Raw genomic sequence first — 24,143 nt, 5'->3', positions numbered from 1 at the left:
AAAAATGACTTTTAGGGACTTCTCTGGTGGTCCAGTGGTTACGACTTTGTGCTTCCACTGCTGTGGGCCTGGGTTTGATCCCTGGTCAGAGAACTAAGATCCCGCAAGCCATGCGGCGCAGCCAAAATAATAACAATAATAATAACTTTTATTCATCAAAACTTACCATAAAGAAGGTGAGAAGATGAGTCTTAAACTAGGATAGGGTATTTACCACATATGTGTTAACAAAAGGTTAGCATCTAAATATATAAAGAACTTTAAAAAAAAAAAAAAAAGGGAGGAAAAGACAACCCAACAGAAAAATAGGCAAAACTCATGAACAGAAGAGGAAAATAAGTAGCCCACCAACCTGTGGGATGCTATTCCATCTCGTTAGTCATCAGAAAAGCACAACTTAAACAACATGAGATTTCCACCCACCATCTTGGCAAAATGAAAAACTGTCAACGCCACCCTGGTGTGCCGAGCAGGACGGACTGCCAGCCCCTGCTTCTGGGAATGTAAACAGGTGCAACAACTCTGGAAAACAATGTGGGCATCGTCCTTTAAGGATGAGCATTCACCTGACCTCCAGACCTTGATTCTCTGGGGAAACCTGCCTCTGAGCATCAGGAGATGTACAGGATGTCCCCAGCAGCCCCAAAGGGCAAAAAGCACAGGTTACACAGCAACAGTGGAAGAGATGAAACTGTGGCGTGTTTGTAAGTGGAATACGTACAGCTGTGAGAAGGGTGAACTATAACTACACGCACAAACACAGATGAATCTCAGATGTAACTCGAGCAGAAAAAGCACATCACAGGATGTGGGCGAAATTTATGGTTGAGAGTAGAACTCGGGGAAAACAAGGGACTAATGAGCACCAGGTCGAGTGCTGATTCGTCAGATGGGGGAGACCACAGGGTGCAGTCAAGGAGGGGGCGACTGGACTGACTCTTAAGCTGGGTGGTGGTCGTACGGGTGTCTTATTCTTTATAACATACATACTATATATTTTGGGTGTGTGAAATGTTTTACTAAAAAAAGAGGGTGGGGACTTCCCTGGCGGTCCAGTGGTTAAGCCTCCGAGCTCCCACCGCAGGGTCAGTACCTGGTTGGGGAACCGAGATCCCGCATGCCATGCAGCCAAGGAGAAGTATTTGTTGAACACTAAGGATAATTGCCTGAACATTTGTCATGGTGAAAATAAAACTGTTTTTATTTATTTATTTTTAATAAATTTATTTATTTTTTGGCTGTGTCAGGTCTTTGCTGCTGCGCACAGGCTTTTCTCTAGTTGTAGCGAGCGGGGGCTACTCTTCGTTGCAGTGCACGGGCTTCTCATTGTCGTGGCTTCTCTTGTTGCAAGCAGGGGCTCTAGGCACGTGGGCTTCAGCAGTTGTGGCTCGCAAGCTCAGTACTTGTGGCTCGCGGGCTCTAGAGCACAGGCTCAGTAGTTGTGGTGCACGGGCTTAGTTGCTCCGCGGCATGTGGGATCTTCCCAGGCCAGGGCTCGAACCCGTGTCCCTTGCATTGGCAGGCAGATTCCTAACCACTGCGCCACCAGGGAAGCCCAATATTTATTTATTTATTTGGCTGCACCGGGTCTTAGTTGTGGCACGTGGGATCTAGTTCCCTGACCAGGGATCAAACCCGGGCCCTCTGCATTGGGAGCGCAGAGTCTTAGCCACTGGACCACCAGGGAAGTCCCTAAAAATGTTCAAAAAAAAAAGAGGGTGATGATAATACCTTCCTTGTCTACAGCTCAAGTGAGACACGCAGAGGAGAACAATTGGCTTCACTTTAGTGTGGGCACTTACTCTGTGCTAGCACGTGCTCCACATTCCTCGCGTATTCAGCACAGGAAAGCTGCGAGAGAGCAGATGTAGTCCAGGGCTGGGCGCCGTTGGCTGTAGCCCCTGGCAAAGCCCCGTGGATGCCGGGAGGGCGCCCATGATAGGCACTAACTGCTGCCTTCCCACAGGTGCTGAAGTCCACAGGGGACGTGGCTGGAGGCCGGGCCCTGTATGAGGGGTATGCGGCGGTCACCGATGCACCCCCCGAGTGCTTCCTCTCCCTCAGGGACACAGTGCTGCTCCGTAAGGAAGCCCGGAAGCTCATCGTTCAGCCCAACACTCGCCTCGAAGGTAATGGGTTCCTGAGCCCTCACTGATGGGGGCCGTGCAGAGCCCTCTGGGAGCACAGAGAAGGCCTGGAACCAACCCAGGCTCAGGAAAGGCTACCTGGGGTGGCCCTCCTCCCCATGCCAACCCTCAGGCCCACACCTTGGCATCTTCCACCCCCCACACACACGGGGTCAAGCTGCTTCTCAGACGGCAACAGAAGGTTTGAGGCAGGCCAGCAGAGCAGGGGCTAGTAGAACAGGCAGACCCCGGGCCTGTGAGGAGACCAGGCATCATACCGGAGAATCAGGCCTGTCGGGGGCCCAGGAGTGAGGTCAGCTCAGGCAGAGAGTTGGCACCCAGCAGGCCGAGTTGAGCCCAGGGGACAGCAGGACTTGGCAGAGACCAGAGAGATCAGCACCCCCGTGGTCCTTCTCCCTCCTCAAGCAATGATGCCGTTGCCAGAATCCCTGGCCCTGTCTGCCTTGCGCTTGTACCTCTTGTATTAAAGGCGCTTTTGTATTAAGAGCGTTTGCTCCTCACTGCCATAGTCACGGGCAGTTGTGAGGGTTAAATGAAATAATTACCTCCTCCTGGTGTGGAAAAAGCATTTAAAAGGTTTATTCTAAACTCTACTCTGGGGAATTCCCTGGTGGCCCAGTGGTTAAGACCCGGCGCTTTCACTGCCAGGGCATGGGTTCAATCCCTGGTCAGGGAACTAAGATCCCCGCAAGGCGCGTGGTGCGGCCAAAAGAAAAAATTAATAACAATGAAAATACACCTCATTTAAAAAATAAAATAGAGGAGTTTGGCCCCCACCCCTTGGCAACCCTCTCCCCGGCTCCCCACCCTACAGGCACACCCCCTGAGCTATCACCCAACCTCCTCTTCTTCAAACGGCTGTCACTCTGCCATTTTCCTGTCTGCTCGTCTGCTCATCTCCATGGCAGCAAGAGCAGCACATCCCTGACACCTGGCACAGGGCCTGGCCCACAGGAGCCTCTCAATGCCTGTCAAATGAGTGAGAGAATGGATCATGCCGGGCACATAGTCAGTGCTCATTACATGGACAATATCGTCATTGCTTTGACTGTCTAGCCCTGGGCATGCATTGGGGTTGGACTACTCACTTCAAGTAGTTCACAGCCCATTAGGAGTAAGCCAGAGAGAGAAATGATCTTATAAGGGAAGTGTTCATGGGTGCCCAAGAGACACAAACAGTGGTCTGAACACTTAGAGAAGGGAAGATCACCTCTACTTTTGAGGGACTCAGGGAAGGGTCTGGGGAGGAAGTGGGGGTAAAACTTTAAGGCCTGAAGAACAGGTTGAATTTTCAAAGGTAGTGGTGGTGATGTTGATGAAGATGCTGATGATGATTGTAGCTAACTTTTGAGGACTTCCATGTGCCAGAGTCTGGGTAAAAACTTTCCATGGATCAACTCCCAACAACTCAATGAGGAAGTTATTATCCCCATTTTTCAGCTGGAAACTAAGACACAGAAGGGAATGTACTTGCTTGAGGTCACACAGTTAGTGGGTGGCAGGACCAGGATTTGAACTTGGGCCATCTGAACTCAGAGCCTGTGCTCTTAGCTGCGTACATCCCATGATGCCACAGGGCACAACAAGGTGCTGTGAGTGGGTAGAGCAGTGGAAGGATGTTAGAGGGAAGTGCTTCCCAGGAATATTCAGGAACACCCCATAAGTAAGATGGGTACCCTGGGAACAGCCTCACTTAACAGGTGAATAATAGGTTCAGGGGTCGTGATGCTCGTGGTAGCTGGCGCCTGGTGAGCATTCCTTCAATGCATTCTTGTATTTAATCACCACAGCTTCTTGAGACAAGTACTGTGCTTGCCCACACTTTACAGATGAGGAAACTGAGGCTTAGAGAGGATGAGAAACTTGCCCAGGGTCCAGCAGTAGACAGAGATAAGGCAATTCCTGGAGGCCAAGGACTGTGTCTGTTTTACCTAACATGGCACTGGTGTAAATCTTTATTAAGGGAATGAATGAGTGCAGCAATTCACTGAATACCCCCCTTTAATATTTCCTATCTCATAGGATTATTTTAAGGATTCAGTTAGATAAAGAAATATTGAGGGGCTTCCCTGGTGGCACAGTGGTTGAGAGTCCGCCTGCTGATGCAGGGGACACGGGTTCGTGCCCCGGTCTGGGAAGATCCCACATGCCGCGGAGCGGCTGGGCCCGTGAGCCATGGCCACTGAGCCTGTGCATCCGGAGCCTGTGCCCCGCAACGGGAGAGGCCACAGCAGTGAGAGGCCCGCGTACCGCAAAAAAAAAAAAAAAAAAAAAAGAAATATTGAGCACAATTTTTGGCACATGGTAAGAGCTCAGGAAGAACTAGCTGCTCCTATGCTTATGATTGTGATTCTGCTTCCCTATTAAGACCTTTTCCTGCTGCTGTTTTTTTCTCCATCTCCTCCCCAGGCTCAGAAGTACAGCTTCTTGAGTATGAGGCCTCAGCTGCTGGCCTCATCCGATCCTTCTCTGAGCGCTTCCCAGAGGATGGGCCCGAGTTGGAGGAGATCCTCACCCAGCTGGCCACAGCTGATGCCCGGTTCTGGAAGTGCCCCAGTGAAACCCCATCTGGCCAGGCTTGAGGCAGATTTGCATGGCCCTTCCCCCACTCCATTAAACCAAGGCTGCAAGTGGCCCCCTTTTTGTCCGTGTCTTAGGGGCTAGGGGAGGAGCAGGAGCTCGGACCTTGGTGCTACCTCAGCCGAGGGTGGCGACACTAAGCCCTTCCATTTGACAGCACTTTCCAGCTTACCAAGTGCTTCCCCTGTGTTATCTCATCTGATCTGCACTGCCCTCTGTGGGGTGAGCAAGGCAGGACTCCTTATCCGGCTTCCCAGATGAGGCAATGCAGGTTCTGAGAAAGTGACCTGGCATCCTGCAGGACTCAAAACCTATCCCAGTCCAGTGCTCTTCATGTATTACTTTTATAACCAGAAAAATAAATATTAGAAACCACCACCATCTTTGCAATTTGTGTGGTTCTTCCTTGCCTTTACCTCACTTCTCATTTGCTCCCAGCAAGGTGCTGGGATCAAGGCCTGCGGAGGGAGAAGGAGGGTTATTTTTAGGCTCCCATCCACAACGGGATTTTGACATCACCTCTAAATGTGGATACACAGAGAGTCAAGAGATGAACGTAGCACAATTTTTGCCGTCCTCCTTCGTGGCTTTTCTTCTATTTTAAAATATTCCAGGAACCTAAAACCTGGAAAGCCTCAACTTCAGCCACAATCCTAGGATTTAATCTCTTACCCTTTGTGTTTTTTCTCTGAGCCTGGACCTCTAGAGTAAGGAGGGAGAAAAGGAGTGGCCTCTTTTCCACCCGGTTAACCATGAAGATGAAGAGGGGAGGAGTTAGTTTTGCTGTTCATAAACACTACAAGGGCTCGTTTCCAGGGCTCAAAGCCAGAGGGCCCTGCTGCTGACTCTGAGCTGCAGGGCCCAAAAGCTCCTACTGGAAGGATCAAGGATAAATGATATGAGCTGGAATGAGGGATTGCATCTCAGTAGCTAGAAACCCGGCACAAGCCAGAGCATCCTGCTCGCTGGCCTCTGCGTCCCGGGCCGGAAAGCTGAGCGCCCGGAACCTTTATACGCGAGCTTTCCAGAACCCGGGCTCTATTAGGCGCTGCGCGGCGGCTTGCCGGAGCTGGTTGCCAGGGTGACGCCTGAGAAGATGGCTGCTGCGTCTTCGTCGGATTCCGACAGCGGCAGAGCTGAGAGGTGAAGGCTGGGGTCCTTGAGGCCTCTTTTCCTACCTATGTAAAGAGGGTGCCCTGGTCCCGGGATCTGGGCTCCTGCGGTTCTCAGCAGCGCTGGCGGTCCTTGAAGGGCTCTTAGAGATCAAGTGGGGAAACTGAGGCCCAAGGAGTGAATGGGTGCGTGTGGGTAACTCGAGGTCGCTGTGCACCGGTGGTGGAGCCTGGACTTGGACCCAGATGTTCTATACCCCTAGTTCAAAGCTGCCTACACACCTCATTCTCAGAAACCAGCTCCGGCAAGTTTTCTTCCCCTTCCTTGGGATTCATCTTCCGCGCCCCCCGCAACTCTTTCCCTCTTCTCCCAGCAGTGAAGCCAGTTCGAAATGGCTGGATGCACACTACGACCCCATGGCCAACATCCACACCTTTTCCGCCTGCCTGCGTGAGTCTCTGGGACCAGGAACCCCGGTTCTTGGGGGACGGAGGAGTCAGATGGTTCTGTAGGGAAGCCTCTAGAATTCTGAGACCCTGGCTTATGGCTGTTTTATGTTTTCCAGAGCTGGCAGATTTGCATGGTGACGGGGAGTACAAGGTAAGCATATCACCCCAGAGGTGAGACTTCCCGATGGCTGCAAAGAAGCTCAGCATAATCTGGAATTAACGTGTACTTTGAAAAAGCACATTTAGGGTTAAATTTTATTTTTAATGTGGAAAGTGAAGAGAACCTGTTGATTTCACAGTACAGACTGCGGAAAGTAAAGCAGAGCAAAAATGCTGCCGGAAATTATACTAAGATAAAGCATCTTAATTTTGTTAACTTGAAGTAATTCTTTACTGGAAGGGCACATCCCTTGGTTGGGGGTGGGGCGTTACTCTGGAGGGAAAGTAGAAGGGAGGAGAGTGAGAGTTTTATGTTTATCAAAAGGATGGGAGAGGCCACAACAGTGAGAGGCCCGCGTACAGCAAAAAAAAAAAAAAAAAAAAAAAGGGCATAGGGACTTCCCTGGTGGTCCAGTGGTTAAGACTCCATGCTCCCAATGCAGGGGGCCCGGGTGTGATCCCTGGTCAGGGAACTAGATCCCACATGCCCCAACTAAAGATCCCACATGCCCCAACTAAAGATCCCACATGCCACAACTAAGACCCCAGTGCAGCCAAATAAATAATTTTTTTTTTTTTAAGAAAAGGGTATAGATTTTAAGATTAGCCATGAGCTAATCATTGTTGAAGCTGGATGGTGTGTATTTGGGGGTTCATTATATGAGTCTCTCTACTTTTGTATATGACTGAAAATTTTCCATAATAAAAAGGTTAAATTTTAAATTTAATTTAAAATATAAAAGTAAGTAAATAAAATGTAAATAAAGAAATAAAAAATTGGGGGAATTCCCTGGCAGTCCAGTGGTTAAGAGTCCACACTTCCAATGCAAGGCGCGTGGGTTCGACCCCTGGTCGGGGAACTAAGATCCCACATGCTGCACGGGGTAGTCAAGAAAATATTAAAAAAAGAAGAAAAATAGGGCTTCCCTGGTGGCGCAGTGGTTGAGAGTCCGCCTGCCGTTGCAGGGAACACGGGTTCATGCCCTGGTCCGGGAAGATCCCACATGCCACGGAGCAGCTGGGCTTGTGAGCTGTGGCTGCTGAGCCTGCGCGTCTGGAGCCTGTGCTCGGCAACAGGAGAGGCCACAACAGTGAGAGGCCCGTGTACCGCAAAAAAAAAAAAAAGAAGAAGAAAAATAGATAAAAAATTTTGAAGGCACAGGTTTTTAAAAGTTTGAGATATATATTGGGCTAAATAAAGGAAGTTAACATGTCTGGAGTAGACTCTCTTTGAGGCAGTTTCACATACATAGATATTATTTATTAGTGGGAAAATAGATTCTGAGAGGCTGAGTTTACCGAGTTTGTAAAAGGTGGCAGACCTGGGCCTGTCAGCTCAGCCCTCAGCAAGGGCAGTGAACCCACAATGGGTGTGTTATGTGGGCAGCTTGAAGGGAGTCATACCCTACATGGACTGTGCAGTCAGATTTGGTGACTTTGGCCCCCAAATTCCTATCCATAAATCATTCAACAATTCGGCAAGCATACAGTGAACCCCTTCTGTGTGTCAGGTGTTGTGCACACACTAAACTTAGAAATGAGCCAGTCCATAGTCAGAAGGAGATATAGACAATGCCCTTAATTCATCCATGATGTTGACTGAACACCTAGTGTATGCTTGGCGCTGGGCTGACAGCAGTGAAGGGTAGAGAAATCACAGACCCAATAACTAATGTGAAATGGTAATGCTTTTGTGTAATAACTTTTCCAATGGCTAGTTTGCTTACTGTCGATTCCAAGCATCTAACCCAGTGCCTGGCACAAATTAGATAATTGATAAATATTTTTGGGGTAGATGAGTGGATGCTAAAATAGAATATACGGAAATTATTACGGGAGCACCAATGAAAGAACAGTGACTCTATCAGGAGGCACTAGAGGGCAGTAACATGAACTGGTGCTGAAGGATGAATGAAGTGTCCCAAGAAGGCATGGAAGAGAGGAGGGCATTCCAGGCAGAGGGAACAGCACAAGCAGAGGCAGAGAGGCTTGGAAGTTCACAACATATTTGGAAAGAGCAAATTTGAAATTAGAAAGTTGAGGCCAATATGAAATAATAGTTAAGACCACCGGCTTTGGATACAGACAGACCTAGGTTCAGGTCCTAGCTCTACCACTTACTAGCCGGGTGACTTTTACCTAACATCTCTAAGCCACAGCTTCCTCATTTGTGAAATGAGGCTAATAATCGTACCTACCTCACAGGTTGTTGCTAGGATTAAATGAAAGGATGCATGAAGTTACTGGTGTGGCTCCTAGCACACTACATGCGCAGAATCCGGGCATTCTGTGGCAGCCCGCATTCTGGCTGGGGCATAGCATGGATAGGGAGGTGTTAGAAAACAAGTTGGGAACCAGATCAGAGGGGCCTTGAAGGCCTCACTCAGGAGAATGGGTTTGCATGACAGCTACGGTGGCTTGGAGGGTAGAAAAGACAGGCTGAGGAGCTGGGTTCTCCTCTCTGGGTCCATAGAGCACATCCTGCTCTGCGTGACTGGTTCTGCATCTTTAGCTCTGTTCCTGTTTGGAAGCCAGGCCTCAGAGCCCAGATATGAGTTTCAGGCCCCCCACTGACCTCAGCAACTGTTCCAGTGTCTAGAACAGTGCCTGGCATGGAGCAGGCCCTGAAGAAATGTTTACTGAACAAGCAATGAAAACATGAGCTGCCACCTACTCCTCGCTAGGTTCTCTAGTTGATTATCTCATTTGATTTTCACTACAAGTGTCGTATGGTAGGTATTCCCCTTTTGCACGTGGGAAAACTGTGGCTCAGGAAGTTGCATCAGTTTTCCCAAGGTCACACAGCTTACAAGCCTTCTTGCAAAGCCTTTGCCCTTCCCCCACCCACCCATGGTGCATTGTGAGCGTATATGAATGTGCACCAGCAAAGAGCTAAGCCCAAGAAGAGGGGCAGTAGCGGGGGTGGTCTTTAGACCCTGAGCCAGGAATCAGCCTGCCTCTCTCTACAGCTGGTGGTGGGGGACCTTGGCCCAGGTGGGCAGCAGCCCCGCCTGAAGGTGCTTAAAGGGCCCACAGTGCTGAGCGAAAGCCCGCTACCTGCCCTGCCAGCCGCTGCTGCCACCTTCTTCATGGAGCAACACGAACCCCGGACACCAGCGCTGGCACTCGCGTCAGGCCCTTGCGTGTATGTGTATAAGAATCTCAGGCCCTACTTCAAGTTCAGCCTGCCCCAGTTGCCTCCAAACCCCCTGGAACAGGACCTTTGGAACCAGGCCAAAGAGGTGAGTGATGTGCGGGATGAGAACAAGAAGGCGAAGGTAGCAGCCTTGGGGTTGTCCTCGTTCCCTGCCTGGCTCTGGTGCTCACAGGCTGTACCTTCTTCCCATGCTGGCACAGGACCGGATTGACCCCCTGACCCTGAAGGAGATGCTGGAGGGCATCCGGTGAGATCCCACTTCCCCCTTCGTATGCCTCCTACCCCTCCCTCATTCCCCCACCCCTACGCCTTCATCCCAGAGCCCGCAGTCTGAACCCCAGGCCCTGTTCCTTAACTAAACCTGCCATGATGGTCCCTCTCCTTACAGGGAGAAGGCAGAGGTGCCTTTGTCTGTACAGTCACTCAGGTAAGGGCCCTCTGGAGGGCCAGGGCTCCAGAAGTTCCCAGCGGGGAGGGAGCGGCCCTGGAGTGGCCTGGGGAGAGCAGCCAGGCCCAAGGCATGCAGGTGTCAGTGCTCTGTGTGTCCAGGTTTCTGCAGCTGGAGCTGAGTGAAATGGAGGCATTTGTGAACCAGCACAAGTCCAAGTCCATCAGGCGGCAGGTACTGCCCCTCTCTTCTTATTTCCCTAGAAAAAATAAGGACAGTTTTTTTAAAAGACGATGTAACGTTAGTGGTAAATTCTACAGCCAAATGCGACTAGTTTTACTTTGCAGTTACCCTTCCACATATATAGTCACAAAGCTGCAGGGCTTCTACTTTCCAGTTAACAGTAACAGCTTTTTTTTTTTAACAAATGTATTTATTTTCATTTAAAAATTTTTTTGCTGCATTGGGCTTTTGTTGCTGCACGTGGGCTTTCTCTAGTTGCGGTGAGCGGGGGCTACTCTTCGTTGCGGTGCGCAGGCTTCTCATTGCGGTAGCTTCTCTTGTTGCGGAGCACGGGCTCTAGGCGCCCGGGCTCAGTAGTTGTGGCACATGGGCTCAGTAGTTGTGGCGCACGGGCTTAGTTGTTCCACGGCATGTGGGATCTTCCCAGACCAGGGCTTGAACCTATGTCCCCTGCACTGGCAGGCGGATTCCTAACCACTGTGCCACGAGGGAAGCCCCACAGTGACAGCTTTGAATTGATATATAGTTATGTAGCTTTATATAACTTTTATCATCTTGGGGGTAAAGGTAATATATTTTCATTAGAGAAAACTTTGAAAATAAAGAGAAATATAAAGGAGAAATGTAAGTGACTACACTCACTACTCAGAGGTCCTCTTACCAGCTTGGTACATTTCCTTTATAAATATGCTTTTATATCCTGCTTCCCTTGAGTACATAACATTATATCTTGAGCATTAGTCTTGAAGAACTCCATTTTTAATCAAGTGACCCCTTGATTATTTCATTGATTATTCATTATTTCATTCATAGTTTATGTAACTATTCACACGCAGGTCATTGGAGAAGAAATGTCTCCTTTTTATGCACTTCATATTTTTCTTAGTTATGCTTTTAATGGCTTTATTGATGATCCTATTCGTTGATGAACTCCAGTGGTTCCTGACCTAGGGGTTCCTGACTCTAGCCCAGGGATGGGCTCCCATAGCTGTCCCTGCATTTCAGAAAGCCGCAGGGGAACCGGCTACTTCCTGTAGAGGCCACGTGAGCCGAACACACTGACCAACACATACCTCAGCCTTTGGCTAGCCTTAGACAATTCTGTGAGAAACATTGTTCTCTCCTGCCGAGCAGCAGCTGAGGTCCACAGGTGTCACTATCATTGAGTACTTTTAAAATCAGGAAGTAAATGAAGTAAGTATTGCTTAAAAGATGCAGTTTTGGGGAGGCCATCGTTCCAAGTATGTGCATGGTCACATGATTGGGAGCCACTAACATCCATGTTTCTATAACTTTTCTCCTTCCACTAGGCATTGAGGATCATTCCTTTTTTTTTATCTTAAAGATAGTCACACAATGAACAGCTTTATCCAAAGAAACATTTTAGTCCCGCTAAGTTACTTCCATAGGAGAAATTCCTAAAAAAGGGATCATCCCCTTCTCTTTTGTTTTCTCTCCAATCACAATTAGAAAAAGAACATATGCCCACTGTAGAAACTGTAGGAAAGCACAATGGAGAAATTAAACATCACCTATGATCTCATTGTCCAGAGATAACCAGTGTTTGTATTTAAGGGTTTAGCTTTCCAGCATGTTTTTTTATTCATATTTTTTTTTTAACTGGGATAATACTAACATAACTTTTTACCTGTGTTTTCTCTTAATACGTTAGAAGCATCCTCCCTGTCACTGAGTGTTCTTGTAAAATGTGATTTTTGTAAATGACTGCATGGGTTTTTTATCATACAGATAGTTTATAATTGACTTAGACAATCCTCTTTTGTTAGAAAGTTAGGTTTGTTGCAGTAAACACCTTTGTACATAAATCTTCTGTCACATCTCTGATACTCTTCCTCCTCCTTTGCCCTCTTTCTTCCTGGGGCGTCCTGGGAGTCTCTGGGGGAATGGTGTGAGGGGAGCTACTGGGTGACCCCTGCAGTCCCTCTGCAGACAGTCATCACCACCATGACCACCTTAAAGAAGAACCTGGCTGACGAGGACGCTGTGTCCTGCCTGGTGCTGGGCACTGAGAACAAGGAGCTCCTGGTACTGGACCCAGAAGCCTTCACTGTTTTGGCCAAGGTCAGTGTGGGGCCTGGCCGTGGGCACACCCGTGGCCCAGGCTCCATTCCCTCCCCTGTTCCCCAATATCTCCTGCCCCCCAGTTAGTTCTTGGTAATATGTGTTCACTGTGGAAAATTATAAAATGTAGATAAGCATAAAGAAAGAGATATAGGGACTTGCCTGGCGGTCCAGTGGTTAAGACTCTGTGCTTCCACTGCAGGGGGCACGGGTTCAAGCCCTGGTCAGGGAACTAAGATCCCGCATGCCCTGTGATGGGGCCACAAAAAAAAAAAAAAAAGAAGAAGAAGAAAAGAAAAAGATATATATCCCCAAATCCTACCACCCACAGATAAGTCTTTGGCATAAGTCTTTCCAGACATTTTCATATTTAGACACAGATATATAATTTTACATAATTTTTTTTTTTTTTACAAATATGGCCTCTTGGCATAGGATCATGTAAGCTACTGTTTTCATGTAGCAGAAGCTTATCAATATCTTTCCATATCTATATAAAACCACATCAGCCTTTGCAAAGGCCACACAACATCGATTATATAGATGTACCCTGTCACCTATTGTACATTTGTCTGCAGTTTTTTGCTATTATTAACACCACCTCAGTGGGCTTCCTTGCCCAAACATCTTTGCGTGCTTATCTAAATGCTTCCTTACGATGCATTCCTAGAAGTGGCCGAGTTTAGTCAAAGGGCTACATGTTGCCGAGTTTCCTTCCAGAAAAATTGTACAAGTTTAAACTGTGACCAGCAGGGTGTGAGTGAGGAGATTGGGACTTGGAGGAATTACTTCAGGTCAGGGAAGGGCTGGGGCTCCAGGGAAATCGGGATGTTTGAGTCTGTTCTTTGCAGATGAGCCTACCCAGCGTCCCCGTCTTCCTGGAGGTTTCTGGCCAGTTCGATGTGGAGTTCCGTCTTGCTGCTGCCTGCCGCAACGGGAACATCTATATGCTGAGAAGGTAGCCACATCCGTGGTCTCTGGGGCTAGAGGAACATCTCAGAAACCTGGTGGTCTTGAGGGCTTGTAAGATGAGCAGGGGGCTTTGGGGCTGGAATGTGGGAATGGAAAGAGCTGAGAACTTCATATAGGAGGCAGAGCCCTTGAGCACAGGGGACATGTGGAGGCTCGTCCGATGGGGCCTGGCAAAGTGAGAGACTGGGCCGGGTGGCCGTAACACGAGTGATGCAATCAGATATTAGAAGAAATGAAAATAGTCTCTCATACTTATTCTGTTGCTTTTATAGGTATGTGACATTTCCTTATGCATTAGTTTGATATTTCTCAACAGTCATTTTTTTTAATTCAAGAAATGTTTTCGAGCACCTACTATGTATGAAGCATTGTATAAGGTGTTGGGGATATATTGATGAACAAAACATAACAAAGTCCCTGCCCTTGTGGGAAGATAGATATTAAGGTCAACAAACCAAGGTAATATTGCAAACTGGATGCATGCTATGGAGGAAAAATATAGGCTCAATGGGAAAAAACAATGGGGTCAGGGTGATCAGCGAATGCCTGTCTGGGGAGATGACTTGAAGGTTAAGAAGGAGCCAGTTGTTCAGAAAGTGAAGCAAGGGCTTCCCTGGTGGCGCAGTGGTTGAGAGTCCACCTGCTGATGCAGGGGACACAGGTTCGTGCCCCAGTCCGGGAGGATCCCACATGCCGCGGAGCAGCTGGGCCCATGAGCCATGGCCGCTGAGCCTGCGCGTCCGGAGCCTGTGCTCCGCAAAAGTGAAGCAAGAGTGTTACAGGCAGAGGAAATTTAAGCGAACTCTAGGTGGGAAAGACATTATCTTGTGCCACTCAAGCTTGGTGTCAAGACATGACGTAGAGACCAGGGTCGGCTCATGCAGGACCTGGTGGGACATGGTAAAGATTTTGGATTTTATCCGAAGTGCAGTAGAAAACTATTATGGGGTTTTACTCAGAAGAATGACATGACCCGTTTACATTTTTTAAAGATTACCGTGCTGGGTGGAGGGTAGATTGGAAGGAGTCCCGGAGACCAGTGGGGAAGCTCTCAGAGGAGTCATCAGGTGGGAGATGACTCTGGCTCAGACTTAAGCAAGGTGGGCTAGAGCCTGTGATGGACAGACAGGAATTATCCCTACTTTCTGGATAAGAGAAATTAAGACTCAGAGGCCAGGAAACTGAGAACAGTGCATTTACACAGAATAAACTCCTCATGCTTTTCTGATGAATTACTAAACTGCGTCAGTCCGTTACTTTGTCTAACCTGCAGTGCGCTCACTGTAAACTGGTAAGTGCCAGGTTATCACACAAATTACTGTGGTAAAGTTGAGAGGAAGACTAGGAGGGAAGACACACTTCCTGTTATCCAAGGTCGTGCAGCTACTAAGTCACAGAGGTGGAACTAACAGCGCAGTCATCTGCTGTGGGCCAAGGTTCCTGCCAGGGTAGTCTGTGGGGCTTGGAAAGAGGAGGGTCAGCCGGGGAAGGAGAGAGGCTTCCTCTGGGGCTGGGAGAGTGTGTCTTTATTCCACAGAGACTCCAAGCGCCCCAAGTACTGCATCGAGCTGAGTGCCCAGCCTGTGGGGCTTGTCCGGGTTCACAAGGTCCTGGTGGTGGGCAGCAACCAAGACAGCCTGCATGGCTTCACCCACAAGGTGTGGCCTCTGGGCAAGCACCAGCCCCAGCCCCTCCACCCGTGCCTCCTTAGTCCCCCTCAGCAGGCGAGCCCTTCCGGCCTTCCCTTCCCAGCAACTCCAGCCACCCCTTCTTTCCACTCTTAAGCCCTGAGCCCCCTGCAGACATTTAGCCGTCCCCTGCCCCCCACGCAGGGTAAGAGGCTGTGGACAGTGCAGATGCCCGCAGCCATCCTGACCATGAACCTCCTGGAGCAGCGCTCCCGGGGCCTGCAGGCCGTCATGGCCGGACTGGCCAACGGAGAGGTCCGCATCTACCGCGACAAGGCCCTGCTCAGCATCGTCCGCACGCCGGTGAGCTGCTGCCTCCTCCTTGCCCCGCTCCCGCCTGTGGGGCCCCTTCACTGCCTCTCCTGACCCCACTCCACCTGCCACCCTTAACTTCTGATGCATTTTGAAAACATTCGTTGAGCATCCCATATGCACAACTCACTGTATTAGAAGGATAAATCAGTGACTGAATCCTTACTGTCGGGGAACTTACAGTCTGAAGTGATAGCCAGCTAGAGACACAGCCGATTCAAATACAAGGCAGACTAAAGCAGAGCAAAGCACTGAAAAAGCACAGAGGCAGCCCAGTGACTGGGGGCAGGGGGGGTGAAGGATAAATGGGGACGGAACTCAGGGGCCATTTCACAGGGCAAACCACAATTCAGCTGGGCCTCGAAGCAGTCTGCTTCGATAAATGGAGTGGATAAATGGAGATAGAATATTCCAGACTGGAAATAACATGAACAAAGGCTGAGAGGCATGAGTGTTCTTTAAAGGAGTCCAGGTAGTTTGATGAATCTGGACCAGACTTTTTCAAACAATATCAATTTAATAGGCCAGCAACAGAACCAGAAAAAAGAAGTTCAGAATATATCACATGTGAAACTTTGTGTACTTGTATGTATAAAGTGTCATATGTCACAATGTAAAATTGGAAAGCAGCTGGTTTGGACCACAGGCTGCTGGGAGGGCAGGCGGTGTGGTGTGTGGGTTGGGGAAAGGGCAGGGAGAGAACTGATAGAAAAGGCAAGTTGGCGTCAGATGCGGAAGGCCTTGAATGTCCTGACAAGGAGGGCAAAAGCCACTGGAGGTTTTTCAGCAGGGAATAGGTGTGGTCATATTTGTATTTTTGAAAGGCAGCAGAGGCAGCAGTGTGAAAGACACTGGGGAGGAAGACTAGGCTGGGAGACCTCTTAGAAAGCTGACCCCAAAGCCAGTGATGTTCAGTCTGGAACTGTGGCCGTGGCAGTGAGGAGGGGGCTGGGATTAGAGGCAGCGTGGCTCCAGGCCTCGCCTCACATCTCACCTCTTACATCATATCTGGGGTCTCCAAGCCTTATCCCCCTCCCCCCAGACTTGCTCTCCTCACTGAGTCATTTTCCCAGCTAAACTCTGACATCGCCACCGTAGGATGCAGTGACCAGCCTTTGCTTTGGCCGCTACGGGCGGGAAGATCACACCCTCATCATGACTACACGAGGTGAGACAAGTCAGGCCTGGCAGGGGTTTTAAAGTTGGGAGTCAGTGAGATAGGCCAGATCCTGGGAAAGAAGAGGAGGCGGATGTGGAACATTGGTGGGCCTAGGTTTGGAAAGCAGGGCTTGCAGACACGTCCTGTCTGGGCTGGGCCTTCACTGGGGACAGCTCACCAGCAGTCTGATGTCACTACCTGGGGGCCAGGCCCTGGCTGTGTCTCCAGTTCACCCCAGTATCCGCCACAATGCAGAACTGGAACATCACAGTGGTCAATAAATAACTACTAGGGAATTCCCTGGCGGTCCAGTGGTTAGGGCTCTGCACTTCCACTACAGGGGGCCCGGGTTCGATCCCTGGTCAGGGAAGTAAGATCCCGCAAGCAGAGTGGTGCAGCCAAAAATAAACAAGTAAATCAGCTGCTAAATGAATGTATGAATTAATGGTAGGACACACTTCATTCCTTCCAGAAACTCAGAGTCTCAGGAGGAAGACTGAAATGGGTCGATATGAGACAGATTGTTTGGGAAGAAAGAATGGGAACGTAGGGTAGAAATGGGGAGGACAAATCTGCTTCTGCCTGTCCTCCTCCCTAGGTGGTGGCCTGATTATCAAGATCCTGAAGCGCACAGCAGTGTTTGTGGAGGGGGGAGGTGAAGCAGGTCCCCCACCAGCCCAGGCCATGAAACTCAACATGCCCCGAAAGACCCGGCTTTACGTGGATCAGACACTGCGAGAGCGGGAAGCCGGCACCGGTGAGATTCAGGCTGGCTCCTTCCTCTTCCTCCTCCCTTGCGCCAAAGCAGCAGGAACTGGGTGAATGCCGCCTGGGTGCCCTGAGCAGTGGGAGGAGACCTGGGTGAACCGGGTGGGTCTCATGCCTCTGGAAGCCCAGAGACAGCCTAGGAGGTACACCCTGCCAACAAAGAGCTACAGCTCAAGGGGGAAGGTGCTGTGGGTGAGGGCGAGAGCCCTTAGAACTCGAGGAGGGAGCAGCCACTTTTAGATGGAGGAAGTCTCATGAGAGAAGTAGAATCTGATCGAGGTTCTTCCTTATCCTATTTGATTTTCCTGCTCTTTTGTTCATTCATTCATTCACTTAATACCTATGATTATGCCAGGCCTTGTGCCGGGTGCCTAGAATTAGGCCAGTCCCTACCTAAAGAGCTCAGTAGACCTTACTAACTTCATGTTGCATGACAGGTGTAGAATAAGTCTCTGCAGAGGGCTGTTGAGACACACAAGGGAGTGTGTTTGCCTGGGAGCCTGGGAAAGGCTTCAGAGAGAGATGATATTGGATTTGGCCCCAAAAGCTGATTATAAGCCTACCAGCCAGAGAGGGAGAGGGGAGGGCGATTTAGGAAGAGGCTTGGGAAAAGGCGCAGGGCCCTACCTGGATCTAAGCAGCATCTGTCATGTAGCTGCGGGTGCAGTGCAGGAAGGCTCAGTGGCCAGCGGGGAGGCTGGGAAAGCAGGTCAGCTGGCTCCGAAAGGGTCTGGAATGCAAAGTTAAGATGTTTTGGTTTATTCCGTGTAGTGGAGAGATGGGAAAGATGTTAAGCAGAAAAATACAGTAACTCAACCCCCTCTGTCTTTGAAAGGAATCTGGCTTACAGTTTAAAGGATAAATTACAAGATAAAGAAAATAGCTAGCAGGCTGTTGTAGCCTAGAGAACCCAAGAGAAGCAACTGATATATTAGAGAAATAATTAAGCAGTTCTCTAAGGTATAATGAAAATAGCAAGAATCAATAGCTTTTGTATATACCAACAGTATCCAGTTAGAAAAGAGAAAGTTTCCATTCACGATAGCAAAGAAATCCTTAGACGTAAACTTAACAAGAAAACATACAAAGTCTAATAAAGAAAATTATAAAACTGCTTTAAAGAACAGGAAAGACCACCTGAATATTTAAATGATGAGACTTACCAAGTCTCAGGGTCGTAAGACCTAAAGTTGTAAAGCTGTTGATTAGTTAACAGCTTCTGAAATTAATCTAGAAACATAGCAAAGTTACAGTTAAAATCCCTATGGGTTTTATTTTGAGGACTTGACCAGTTGATTCTAAGAGTAAATCTAAGAAGTTTGGGGAAAATAAGAATGAGGAGACTCAGCCTATCAGATAGCAGAATGAACTATGAATTTGTAGGAATTAGCAGCTGTGGCATCAGTATGGGAATTGATACAGCTCAGTGGCACGTTTAGGAAGTCCAGAAACACACCCTTGTACGCGTGGAAAGTCAGTATATGATAGATGTGTCATTTCAAATTAGTGGGGGAAGGAGAGACTGTCCAAGAAACATAATTAGGACAACTTGTTTCTAGAAAAAAAGTTAGAACTCTACCTCATACCAAACACAAAAGTTAATTCTGGGTAAATTAAAAATGAACTGTGAAAGTATTAGAGGAAAAAGGAAAGATGAAAGGATGGGGTAACATAAAGATGAAAGCTTCTGAATGGCAGAAGGCTCCTCGCAGGCACAAGGAGCAAGGACAGACTGGCTGACCAAGGTGCTCAGTCTGGAAAGTAGGGACAGTGGGATGGAGGGGAGGGAGCGGGCTCTGGAGAGGCCCTGAGGAAGGGTCATCCGACCTTGGCCAATGATTAGCTGTGAGGGGTGAACCTGGGTGACTTGATGGATGGGGATGCAGTGACGGAGTTAGGGAAATGAGGTTGGTTTCCGCAGCGTTGAGCTCCAGGGGTTGATGGGACGTCCAGGTGGAGGTGCCCATCAGGCAGTTAGAAGCAGCAGGTAGGCCAGGCGCTGAGCTGCCCAAGATGAGTGCACAGTACCAGGTGCAGACGTGGGCCGGACCCTGATGCACCCCTGCCCTCAGGAGCTCGTGGTTGTTCCTCTTTGGGGTGGTCACAGCTGGGGCAGGACATGGATGGGGCAGCGAGGAAGACAGAGGATGAGAAGAAGACCAAGGACAAAACTCGAGGGAACCCCAGCCCTTACTAGAAGGAGCCAGCAAAGGAGGCTGCGGTTGTGTGGGCAGCCAGGTGGTGCGAGAACCAGGAAGCAGGAGCAGGGAGTGGTCCGCAGCGTCCAGTGTCACCAGGGGCTGGCTGTGGGACCTCAGTCCTCCCGTTGCCCGCGTTCCCAGCCTCTGCCCACTGTGCCTTCCTCTCGCGCTCTCCCCACGGCCGCCTGAGCAGCACCCTCTCCCCCGGCCCTGCCCCCTCCTCCCGCCTCGCGTCCAGCACCGGCCCTCTGTGTGCCCCCTCAGCCATGCACCGGGCCTTCCAGGCAGACCTCTACCTGCTGCGCCTCCGGGCCGCCCGCGCCTACGCGCAGGCCCTCGAGTCCAGCCTGAGCCCCGTGTCTGCGACGGCGCGGGAGCCGCTCAAGCTGCACGCTGTGGTGAGCACCCACGTGGCGGGGGCATCAGCCACCTCGGGGCCAGGAGGGCAGAGGTCAGGGCTGTGCGGGCACCCCTCGGCCCAGGAGCGGATCCCAAGGCAACTAGGCCCCGTGCCCCTTCTCACCTTCCCACAGGCCCAGGGCCCAAGTCTCACGTCCTCCCCTGTGAGAGCGCTCTCACCTCTTTCCTGTGCCGCCTCTTCCCCTTGGCTGGCCGCAGAGTGGGGCACGCTCTCCAGCCCCCTTATTCCATGCGGTGCCTCAGACAAGCCCCCAGACTTGGGGCAGGGCACACAGGTAGTCACCTTGGGCTGTTTCTTCCCAGGAGCCTTGAGGGACTCTTACAGCTGTGGTACAGGGAAGAAACCTGTTCATTTCGGTAACTGCCGGCAGCCCAAGGAGTTGGGACTGCTCAGTACTGGGAAGGGGCCATCCTGAGACTTACACTGGCACAAGGAGGATGAGGGCCCCTTGTACTCAGACACAAGTGACCTCAAGGTCGTCAGGGCTCCAGCTGGCTCTAAATGGGTCCCTGAGGTGTGCTGTCTGATCCAATTGGGCTTCTGATATCTCTTTCCTTAAAGAAAGTGGATAGATACAGCGAGGAAGCAGCTGCAGAGCAGTCGAGGATAAGAGGGAGGAAAGTGAAATCCTTGCAGCCACCAGAGGACGAGAGGAGGAGGTTGGGCCAGGCCCTGCGAAGAGCGGGGTGGGGCAGGGCACGGACACGGACACAGGTGGGAGCCAGGGCCGGCTTCCCCAGGCCAACTGTGCCTCCGACCAACTTGCTGAGTGGCCTTGGTCGAGCCCCTTCTCCGCTCTGGGATTTTGCTCATCCCTTGCACACGGAGCCAAGCTTCTGAGCTCCGTGCCTTTTGAGGGGCGGATGGACAGTGCATTAGAGTGGTTCGAGGAAGGTGACTTGAGGGCGCTGAGGGGGAGCGGGCGGGCAGGGCCGGGGTAGGCCGTATTCGGCCCCCAAGGCCACTAGGTCCTACGGGCTTTCTCCCCACCCCACCCTCTGCACAGGTTCAGGGCCTGGGCCCCACCTTTAAGCTCACCCTTCACCTGCAGAACACCTCAACAGCCCGACCCATCCTGGGGCTGCTGGTCTGCTTCCTGTACAACGAGGGGCTCTATGCTCTGCCCCGGGCCTTCTTCAAGGTACTGGACCCACCTTACTGAGACCTGGAGTGAGAAAGCTTGGGCGGGGCCGGATTAGATGTCCGCAGGTCAGAGGTGAGGGAGCTGGCAAGTGGCTACAGCCACAGACCAGACTAGGGTGCAGCAGGGGCCCTGGGGAGAGCCCCCGAGACCTGCCTCAGCTGCTTTTCTCCCAGCCTGTGAGAGGTCTCAGGGAGGCACACCGAAGGTTCTGGGAGAACAGTGAGAGTCCAGGCCTCACCGGTGCTGCTCTCAGAAGCCTGTTGGTGCTCTGGGGTCCCAGAGCCCGCCCTGTTTTCTAGCCACTCCTGCAGCAGGAATGGGAGCCCCACGGAGACTCTTCCAGAGTGAAGAGCCTTGTTTCCCCCCAGGTCCAGGTTTGACCCTAAGTTGGAAGGACCAGAAACTGAGAAAGACTTTGGGATGTGAAAGAAATAGCCCTGGACTTGGTTGGAGGTTTAGGTTTAGGGACTTCTCTGGTGGCCCAGTGGGTAAGACTCCACGTTTCCCCTACAGGGGGCACGGGTTTGATCCCTGGTCGGGGAACTAAGATCCCGCCTGCTGTGCGGTGTGGCCAAAAGAAAAAAAAAAAAAAGGTTTAGCTTTAATTAGGGACATGCATGCAGCCCTGCGGCATTCTCTCCCCCCACTGAGCCCACATCCTCCTCAAACTGGCTTGTCATCCCTGCCCACCCTGCCAGGGCACACTGAAGTTCAGCTGGGACAACAGGTGTGAGAGTGCTTTGGAATCTACCAAACACTGTCTAGGCGTGAGGGCTGACTTCTTTACCTCTTTGTCCCCAAACTTAGGTCCCCTTGCTGGTGCCAGGGCTCAACTACCCCCTGGAGACCTTTGTGGAGAGTCTTAGTGACAAGGGCATCTCAGACATTATCAAGGTGGGTTGCCGGTTGGTACTAGTTGGGGAGGTCAGTGTGAGTGAGTGCGGACAAGGCCCCCGGGTGGCTGCCAGGATGGGGTGGGTGTCTGCCCAGTAGAGGCCTCCCAGCCTCCCCCTCCCCTTTGACAGAGCCCTGCACTAGGGCCAGTGCAGACCAGACCGTGCTTGGCCTTTGCAGGAGCAGGGGTAAAGGGGGAATGCCCCCTACTACCTGGGGCACCTTCTCCATAGGTGCTGGTGCTCCGAGAAGGCCAGAGCGCACCCCTGCTCAGCGCCCATATCAACATGCCTGTGAGTGAGGGGCTGGCAGCTGCCTGACGCCTGAGCCGGTGTTAAAGCCCCTGTGGAATCAGGACCAGGGAGTTCCAGCCCCTTCCACTGAGCCGGGCAGAGTCCACGGCCACAGGCCCACTCCAGTGCAGCAGTGTGCTGGGCAACAGCCTCCCTCTCCTCTCCTAGTGCCCCTTTCTCACCACCCTGACCACTGGGTGACCTGTAGCAGCAGGTCAGTGAGTCCCCAGGAGGTTGGGCTCCATCCTCCTCAGGGAAACCCAGGCATTGGCCCTTTGGGCTCTCTCTTCTCCCCACTTTTCCCCAGAAGCCACTCCCAGGTCTGAAGGCAGAGTTCTGAAGTGCTCAAGGTGAGATGAGGGCATAGGCCCAGCCTCCTTGTCTGCCGCTTCCCTTAGGCATGTCACTCTGCTGCTGCTGCAGAATTGGCTGGGGCCTTGCCTGAGACAATCAGAGGCTCTTCTTGGGTGAGACTGAGCCCCCTGTTGCTCCCTGGGGTTCCAGAGGCTTGGCTCCTCCCAGCTCAGCTTGCAGACAAAACACATCCTCTGATCTCCCCTCGTGAGCTCAGCAGGGGGCCCCGGGAATAGCTGCCTTCCCACCGGAAGTCTTGGGCTCAGCCAAGGTCTCAGGCCTGTGATGCTCCATGAAGATCACCAAGGGAGAAGCTGCTGCGGGGGGCAGAGAGCGCCGTGCAGGAGCTAGTGGCCCCAGCCCCCACCAGGCTTCTGAAGACCACACAGCTGCTGCTCCTGACTTGGATGCTCGTGCCCAGAAAGCATCCCAGGAGAGGAAGGCTCAGAGAGACAGAGCAGAGGTGGGGCCGCGGCACACAGGAGGGGCGTCTCTGGGGTCCTGGGGAGGGGCTTTGGGAGGCAGAAGCCTAGAACTGCCAGTCAAGATGCTCTTCTGTGCCCCGGAGCCCAGATCGGTCAGGTGAGTGGCAGGTTCACTGGGCAGTGGCCACAGTGTGAGATTCACTGGAAAGGCATGGACCATAGGTGTTGAGTCAGGTTGAAGACTGAATGAAGGTACATGTTTAGACCTTAAGCGTCAGAGACCCACAGTCTGGGCCCTTGGTGCTTCCTGGAGCCCCCTGGCTAGTCTGCCTGGCCCGCCTCACAGCCTTCTTTTGAGTTAGCGCTACCAGGGCCGCCCTGAGCCATTTGTGAGCCAGGAACCCTACTGCCTGAGGAAGGACCTATATCTTCTGTCTGACCAGGTACAGGCTAGCATGTGGCAGACAGCTCAGGCTTGTGGGAAGTACCCAAATCCCTGTGTGCTTCAGTTCCCCCAAGCGTAAAATGAGGCAGTTTGACCAGATTCAGCTCTAACATCCTAGAGTTGGCAGCCCCTCTAGAGGAAACAAGGAGTCAACTCCAGAAAGTAGGTGCAGGAGTAAGTGCAGAGCTTTTGCTCTTGAGACCAAGGGCCCCAAGCTGATTGATTCTGCCGGGCAACAGCCTCTGTGCCGGAGACAGTGAGGGACAGCCCACAGTCACCCCCTGTCCTCCCCAGGGAATGCATTCTGGGGCCAGGTTAAGAGAAGCAAGGGGACTGGACCAGAGAAAGAGCCCCATCCCCCTCCTCTCTGCAGAGTCCAGCCACTCGCAAACAAACCAATTGGATCAGGGTGGTCTAGACTTTCTAGATCGAGCTGACTGAGGCACAGTTGGAATAAGCAGGACGTTTCGTCTGGAAATGGAAAGACAGGTAGAGCGAGTGTCGCTGTCAGAGAGATTTCAGCTTAACCTGAAGAGTCTTCTGAGAGAGCTTATCAGAGACAGAAGGGCCTGCCCTAGCAGGTATTGGGCCCCTTGTCACTGGAGCTGTGTCACTGGGGCTGGGCCAGATGACCTCACAATCCCTTTCACCCCAGTGAAGTGATGAACTGTGTGAACTCGGAACAAAGAAGTCTGATCTGGGTTCAACTCATAGTTATTCATGATGATGAAAGCGGAGAAACTATTCCT

The 24,143-nt window shown here is 51.2% G+C and overlaps 2 protein-coding genes across 7 annotated transcripts in view; both read left to right on the top strand.

The window, feature by feature from the left end:
- Positions 1-5,258, top strand: part of DPP3 (dipeptidyl peptidase 3) — a 37,322-nt gene extending 32,064 nt beyond the window's left edge. For all 3 annotated transcript variants that reach the window (XM_079928460.1, XM_079928461.1, XM_079928459.1), the window contains 2 exons: positions 1,967-2,129; positions 4,557-5,258. In XM_079928460.1, the coding sequence (XP_079784586.1) occupies positions 1,967-2,129; positions 4,557-4,729 (336 nt within the window). In that variant the 3' untranslated portion in view covers positions 4,730-5,258. The remainder of the gene's footprint in view (positions 1-1,966; positions 2,130-4,556) is intronic.
- A 530-nt stretch (positions 5,259-5,788) lies between these two features.
- On the top strand, positions 5,789-22,539 carry BBS1 (Bardet-Biedl syndrome 1). 4 transcript variants are annotated; one of them, XM_079928660.1, is made up of 17 exons: positions 5,789-5,870; positions 6,214-6,290; positions 6,406-6,440; positions 9,418-9,690; positions 9,806-9,852; positions 9,994-10,032; positions 10,155-10,227; positions 12,187-12,318; positions 13,170-13,276; positions 14,828-14,948; positions 15,123-15,281; positions 16,389-16,458; positions 17,048-17,206; positions 19,683-19,816; positions 20,846-20,980; positions 21,791-21,877; positions 22,111-22,539. In XM_079928660.1, exons 1-17 carry the CDS (start codon positions 5,824-5,826, stop codon positions 22,195-22,197), a joined length of 1,782 nt encoding a protein of 593 aa, XP_079784786.1. In that variant the 5' UTR covers positions 5,789-5,823; the 3' UTR covers positions 22,198-22,539. The 4 variants fall into 4 exon arrangements, with proteins under 4 accessions (XP_079784786.1, XP_079784784.1, XP_079784783.1 ...); XM_079928658.1 differs by lacking the exon at positions 22,111-22,539 and having other exon boundaries at positions 5,813-5,870; positions 6,217-6,290; positions 21,791-22,095; XM_079928657.1 differs by lacking the exon at positions 22,111-22,539 and having other exon boundaries at positions 5,813-5,870; positions 21,791-22,095.
- The last annotated feature ends 1,604 nt before the right edge of the window (positions 22,540-24,143 follow it).

The sequence above is a fragment of the Stenella coeruleoalba genome (assembly GCF_951394435.1).
Source record: "Stenella coeruleoalba genome assembly, chromosome: 8".
NCBI lineage: Eukaryota > Metazoa > Chordata > Mammalia > Artiodactyla > Delphinidae > Stenella > Stenella coeruleoalba.
The sequence above is the reverse complement of the archived record's forward strand: the minus strand, read 5'-3'. Positions and strand labels throughout refer to the sequence as shown.